This window comes from Merops nubicus, unplaced genomic scaffold, assembly GCF_000691845.1.
Source record: "Merops nubicus isolate BGI_N331 unplaced genomic scaffold, ASM69184v1 scaffold47753, whole genome shotgun sequence".
In the NCBI taxonomy this organism is placed as follows: domain Eukaryota; kingdom Metazoa; phylum Chordata; class Aves; order Coraciiformes; family Meropidae; genus Merops; species Merops nubicus.
The window spans coordinates 1-7,012 of record NW_008599184.1 but is presented as its reverse complement, the minus strand read 5'-3'; the positions used below and the strand labels follow the sequence as shown (position 1 = coordinate 7,012).

At 41.1% G+C, this 7,012-nt stretch overlaps 1 protein-coding gene across 1 annotated transcript; it reads left to right on the top strand.

The window, feature by feature from the left end:
• Positions 1 to 892: 892 nt before the first annotated feature.
• Positions 893 to 6,700, top strand: LOC103770022 (putative protein arginine N-methyltransferase 9; the record flags this gene model as incomplete). The annotated part of the gene is given in 7 exon segments (XM_008937268.1): positions 893 to 1,078; positions 1,647 to 1,795; positions 3,050 to 3,286; positions 3,838 to 4,005; positions 5,320 to 5,422; positions 6,581 to 6,622; positions 6,624 to 6,700. Coding segments are annotated over 7 exon segments (962 nt in total), but the record flags the coding sequence as incomplete, so codon positions are not given.
• Positions 6,701 to 7,012: the final 312 nt, after the last annotated feature.

Sequence of the window (7,012 nt, the reverse complement as noted above, 5' to 3'; positions counted from 1 at the left end):
GCCCGCCGGTCCCCTCTGCCCCCGGGGCCGGTTTGCAGGGTCCGATGTACCCCTGAGTGAGTTACGGTGCTCGCTGAGGCGTGGTCAGTGTTTCTTTGCTGGTTTTTATTTTTAAGGGGGATAAGGAAAACCAAACCAAAGCCTAGCTGTGATGGTGCTGTATTTTTTTGCAGTCCCGCTCCCTGTAGCGTTCGCGTTCTTCAGCATTGGGGTCCAGCCGAAAATCCTGAGGGCAGTGCCGCGTCCCCTTTTGTAAGTACACTTGGAAAGTTAAAGTGGTAACCAAGGGAATGTTTGGAAGCTGCTCATCTTTACTTTTCCTTCACTAAAGCATGGATGCAGCTCTTCCAGGCTTTTACAGCTGAGGATATTCTATATATGAAAATGTGCGTGTTGATGCTATAAATAAACGTTTTCTTCAGGGGAAAATTAGTCACGCTCTGTGTAAAATCAACTGTGAGCTCATTAGCTATTTTTCTGGGAGTCTTTGCCTTATGAAGATACTGTTGTTGAAGTGGAAGAGTTTTAACCTGCAGATTTTGTGGTCGATTATGAAATTTAGGAGCGCACAAACTTCCAGTGTGCAGAATTGTTTGGTGAGGGACCTGTTAAAATCTAGATGACAAAAGCTAATTTTAGGAAGTGAGGAGTGTAAACATGTGTGCTTGACTTTTGAAAGGTGAATACTCTGTTTAAAGTTGATGAAATTAGCAATGGCACAAAGACGAGCATGTTTTTGAATGCGTAGGATCTGGGTGGAGGGAGGATGTATTTAGTCATGCCAGTGAAAATTTAAATGGTTTTGATCTGTCAGCTTTAGTGCAGTCTTTTTTTGGCTTGCAGGAGACACAGCTTTTTGGTTTTGTTTTTAGGAAGAGCAGGTGTTTTCAGGATGCCCAACTCCAACGCTAGATTCCGTTGTAACCACAGAGGGGGTCAGGAAGCTGGCAGGAGAGAGCTGGTTTCCAGGTCTTTGCAGAGTGCTCAGCACTGCCTGGAAGACCAGGATTTTGGAACTGCATATGCTCACTACCTCCTGGTACTAAATCTGGCTCCTGAGTTAAAAGCCAGCGTCAAGGTGAGTGCTCTTTGAATTGCTTTAAAACCTTTTATTTACTATATTCCTCTTTGAGCCTTTGTGACCTGTTGTGTGCATGTAATTTATTGTACTTAACTCATTTTCCTATTCAGTCTTCAAATAAAAGCAGAAAGCAGTAATGATGGAGGTAGACAGTAACATGTTTTAATAAGCTCTATGAGGGAGGTAGACAGTAACATGTTTTAATAACCTCTGTATGTATAAGCACAGGGAATTAAACCACTTTTAGTCTGTCAACTTTTTATTAATAAAAAAGTCAGGCCTTGTTAATATTGGTCTTACTATAGCATGCATTAATATACACAATCTTAGTAAATATTAGGCTCTTAGTAGATGTTGCTGGGTGCTGATACCTTGTGTGGGTATCTAAGAGCTTATTTCTGCTTCTTCAAGTGAGGCAGATGACTTGGCATGATAGCAAACAATTGTATGCTGCTGTTTGGGGATTTGAGAGTGTTCAGGTGCAGGTCAGGATGTCTCTAGATGTTTTCAGGGCTCAATTCTTTACTTCTGGTGACTATCAGCAAATCTATGTTTTATTTTCTAGGAAACATTTCAGTTTACTCTGTTTAAATGGGCAGAGGAGCTGGATTCTCTGGCACGGATTCAAGACCTGTTTAACTGTTATGAACAAGCCCTTGAGCTGTATCCAAATGATGAAGTGATCTGTAACAGTATGGGAGAACATCTTTTCAGGTTTGTAGCAGTGTGTGTTCAGGTTTTCTAAGGTTCATATTTAGTGCTGTGTGCTAAGAAGCAAGGCCAAATTCAGCAGAGCACAGAAAATGTGCTTAAAAGAAGTAAATTCAAGCATATATTTAATGCTGTATAGCATGTACTGTTGAATCTGAGACACTTGTCAGCTTAAAATAGCCAATGCTAAAATAAATGTTGATAGTCACAGCAAAAGTTAAAAAAAAAAGTAAAATCACTTTTACTGAAGTAAAAAAAAAAGTACTGCCTTCAAATATTTTTCTAACAATTTATTAAGGAATTTCTAAACAAGAAAAGAGTCCCAAATTGTTCAGAGTCACTGTTCTGGTTAACCTGCAGTTGAAGTTTTTCCTTTCTTGTTAGATCCCTGAGAAAGTTCTGCCTTGGAATACTATCTTTTAATTCTTGAGGTCCCATATAACAGACCTCTGAAGTGAAGCAGCTGGTCACCTGTACTCTGTAGGGCTGCTCTTAAAAATGGTTTGAGTGGATTCTTTCCTTTGTTAGTGTCAAGTATTCTTTTTCTGGTTTTCCAGGCAGTGCAACACGTGGAGCTTTGCTGTCACTTGGGGGCCTAGAGTCTTCTGAAGATAGAATTTTGAGATTGAGATCATAGGGGGTGGATCCAGATAGTTTTAATTAGGTTTTCTTTTTGTGATTTTGTGAGTTTTGAGAAATAACTGAATAAGTTATATTACAATATATTGCAATATTTCTTGTATTTCATAGACTTTGGGTTTTTTTGGGTCTGATTAGAGAACATTCTATGGGTATCATAAAAACTTGCTTTGAGGTCACAATGTATCAGAATTGCCACTTAATGCCAACGTTGGCAACTCAAAATTTGGTTTTACAGTGTGTTCTATTTAAATAGAGTGGTTTGGGGGTTTGCAGCATTCTCTTGACTTGAAAATCTGTGAGATGACTTGAAAATCTGTGAGACTGGATTGCAGAGCTTCTGCTGCCATCCTGCTGCAGCAAGCTCTTGTAAAACCTGTTCTAGCTTGTTAAGGATGTAGTAGTGGATGGAGACTGCTGCACACAATGGTATTTTTGGGCTACCTTTTCACTTTGAAGGGAATCACTCCTCATGAGGTAACATCAATGTTTCTGAAGGCAGTCTAACTAATGCAGAATATTTCCATTGTCTTTTCATGGACACAAGACCTCTTTAGAGACCTCCAGGCACTTGGCAGCTGAACCCACACTTCCCATTTGTCCTTTTTTTCCTCTTAGGATGGGCTTTAGAGATGAAGCAGCTGGCTATTTCCACAGAGCAGTGAAGCTCAACCCAGACTTTGCTGATGCAAAGGAGAACTTCTACCGTGTCGCAAACTGGCTGGTGGAACGCTGGCACTTCATCATGCTCAACGACACCAGGAGGAACCTCACCTACTTCCAGGCCATTGAGAATGCTGTCCACTCAGGGTGCAAATCTGTCCTTGATATTGGAACTGGAACAGGAATTTTGAGGTGTGTCCTCAGAGCATATTTAACCTGAGCTTAACAGGAGCGTTTTTGTTGTCTTCACAAAATCTGGTTGCTAATGGAAAAAAAATTGACTTTCATGCCTTTATTGAGGCAAAACTTGAGAGGAAAAAAAGCTTTCAGGAGTCTGGAGGTTAGTGTCTAATGGGAGTTTTGAACACCTTAAAAAAAATTATTATTTGGAGGTAGTTTTTGTGCTAACTGCTGTGTGAATTGGGTTGCTCATGTTGGTTTTAGAGTTGTGATGCCATGTGTGCTCAGTTTAGAGGCTGGTATAAAGACTGAATTTAGCATAGCCAGGGGAGTATTCTTAGCCTATGTGTGAGGTTTTGGTGGTGACATGTCAAGAGGATGTCAATTTGTGTGATAGCAGTGTTCACACAGGACATCCTAGTTCACTTCATGATTTTTAGACTGTTTTCTTAGAAACAGGAGACAGATGCAGAAACAGGAGACTTAAGAAAACTCAGTACATTGCCATGCTTTGCCTAGAATGATTTGAACTGTGGAAAAGCTGTGATTCTTGTTTTTTTCAGCATGTTTGCAAAGAAGGCAGGAGCATCTTCTGTCTATGCCTGTGAATTATCAAAGACCATGTATGAACTTGCCTGTGATGTGGTGGCAGCAAACAATATGGAAGGAGAGATCAAACTTCTGCATCTGAAGTCACTGGACATAGAAATTCCAAAGCACATACCTGAAAGGTAGGTGGTTGTGCTGTGGTGTGGTATTATTTTGCTCTTAATTTCAAGAAAATAGAGAATACCTCATGGCCTGAACAGGAGGTGACTTTGGCTGTGGTATGACCCATTCTGTGAGCAGGTTCTCTCTATGCTTTCATAGAGCAGCCCAGAAATGATAACATGTTCTCTTTGTCATAGTGATTTCTATGGTAGATCAACAATGTCATAAATAACAGTTTAATTCTTTCACTCTAGGAGCTTCAGGGCATGTGCAATTATATTGCAGCAATAGGAAAAGGGAAATTATCACATCATAAAACTAATTGTCACACACTCTCCTGGTTCACTTGTGGCTCACTTCTGCAGCACATGGGTGGGGTGGAGAGATGCAACAGGGTCTGGAAGACAAGACTGTTTCTGGGGCATTCCACAACCCTGCAACTCCATTTCAGCTTCTGTATTTCTCAGAGAGATCAGAAATAGCACATTTTCTGCCTCTTCTGATCAGGGAGTGAGGGGAAAACCCCCCCTCTCCTCTGTCCTCTGAGCAGAGTGCTTTCAGTACATGTGATTGAGGCTTTTTACACTACACTGCTCCTCCTTGATCAGCAGGATCTGTACATGTTTTTGCAGGGAGAAATCTTAGGGGGTTTTGTTTGATTTGGTGTATGCAAAGGACTGGTTTGTCACTTCAGCTCATGCCTACTGCTCTCCTACTTGGTCTCTCCTCCCAAATTACTGATGATAGGACAAGACAAAACAGCCTCAGGTTGCATCAGGGGAGGTTTTGTTTGGATATTAGGAAGAATTTCTTCCCTGAGAGCGTGGTCAGGCACTGGAACAGGCTGCCCCTTTGGATTTAAATCCAAAGTGTGTAGGATTTTAGGGTCCACTAGTCTGCACAGGGATTTTACTGTGCTTTGATTAAAGTTTGGGGGCTTTTAAATTCTTCTTTAAGACATGCCTGGGTGCATCCTCTTGCAGAAGATTGAGGCAGAGTACATATTCTGCAGCATCACTGGCTGTGTGCCCAGACTGAAGCATCTTCCTGTTTTGGCTAGATTCTTCCTACACAAATTATTTATAAGTGCTGAACGAGAGGCTTTGTGGTAAACTCTTGCTCAATATTTATTATCTTTTATCTACATCTTGAGTAACTTCTAACAACAACTCAAAACACATCATTTGTTGAAGAATTAAGCTACCCTGAAGCTTCAGAACACTGGTGGAAGTTGTGCTCTGAGCACACCTTGGTATGGTGGTTTCTTTCTTGAAAAGAGTGATTGTTAATTGGTGTTACATATTGTATCTCATGGTGTTCTTTTTCTCCTCCAGAGTTTCCTTGGTGGTCACAGAAACAGTTGATGCTGGTTTATTTGGAGAGGGAATTGTGGAGAGCTTGATACACGCTTGGGAACATTTACTTCTGCCACCTAAGGTGAGTGATGTGGATTTATACATTAAAATGGGGTTCCTCTTTTGATAGCTACTTGTGCATATACACATGCACACCTTCACAGGCATACATGGATGAGGAACAGCTTTCTGGTGTTTCATACCTGTGGATGTTTTAAAAAGGAATGATCTGGGTTTGGTTTATGGTTTGGTGAGGCAGCTGCACACAATGTGCTTCTGGGAGCTTCTGTTCTCTTCAGCTACTTGCAGTGCACATCCCCCTGGTGTAACCTCCCATTGTACAGAGGTGATTTGATCACTGTCCATCCTTTTTTTCTCCCCCCCTCCACGTGTGAGTACACCAAAGGGGTGTGGGGGTCTTTTAAAGGCACTAATTTCCTACAAGTTTGATTACAACCTGGTCATTTTGGGATAGAATCATAGAATCCTTTAGGTTGGAAGGGACCTCCAAGATCATCAAGTCCAACCCTTGAGCCATTAGGGCTCTAAAGTCCTCTGCTAAAACAGATCAGAATCTGTCAGGGTTGGAAGGGACCACAAGGATCCCCCAGTTCCAACCAATTAGTAGCAGAGGATTGTGTCAATCTAAGCAGAAAATGCTGAGCTATGGTAGGATTATTTCTTCACAGTAGGGAACAGTCAATTTTAAGTTGATAAGTATGCCACATGCTTATGCTTTTTATTTATTTTTAGTAACTTCTAACTGGTTTTGAAGGCTGAATACTTTCACTGCATCTCAGACTTTACTTTGTGTTTTTCATTCTAGCATACATTAAACCAAGTAATATGTCAGGGAGTCTTATCTGGGTTAACCTCTGCTAGGTCTTGTGCAGTAGAAGAAAAACTTTTATCCTGATGTTGCCTTGATTCCAGCTGATTTTAAAGAAAATCTCCTTTGCCTGGAAGCTCTTGTAATGTATTGAACTGAAGCTGGTGACCTCTAGTGTTAAGTACAGGAATGATGCACGAAGGAGAGGTCCTCAAATGTTTCAGTGTATTCTGACAGGATTCAAACTCAAAAACCCTTTTAGAACTACACCAAGGAGTAAAACTGATGTGTGGAGATGTGGAAACACAGGAACACCAAGAACTTACTGATGTTTGCACAATTAATATGTAACCTGGGCTTTGCAGTAATGGCAGAAATAGGTCACTGCCTTGTTGCTTGTTGTTTTCACAGCCTAAAAATGAAGCTGTCAGTCCTGGAGACTATGGCAGAGTACTATGGAAGAGTTATTCCTGCAAGTGCTACCATATTTGGGATGGCAGTGGAATGCAAAGAGATCCGTAGACATCACAGGTTTGTTTGAACTCTGACACTGTTTGAACCCCTTTTTGTTATTTGGGAAGAGAGATGGGTGGATTTTTATTGAGAATTTTTTCACTCTTCTCATTATTATTTGAATGGCTGATGATCTGTTTCACTAAAGACTTTCCCCACCCCTTTTCCAGGTTCTCTTTTCCACCCCCCACTTTGTGGTTTGGTATTTTGGGATCGTTTCACCAGAAACTCTTGACTTTCAGTTATATTGAAAATGCCTTTTCCTGTTGCATGTCTGCCTGCCTTTGTTCTGGCTGTTCTGCTCATCTGAAAGGAACACCTTCATTATCT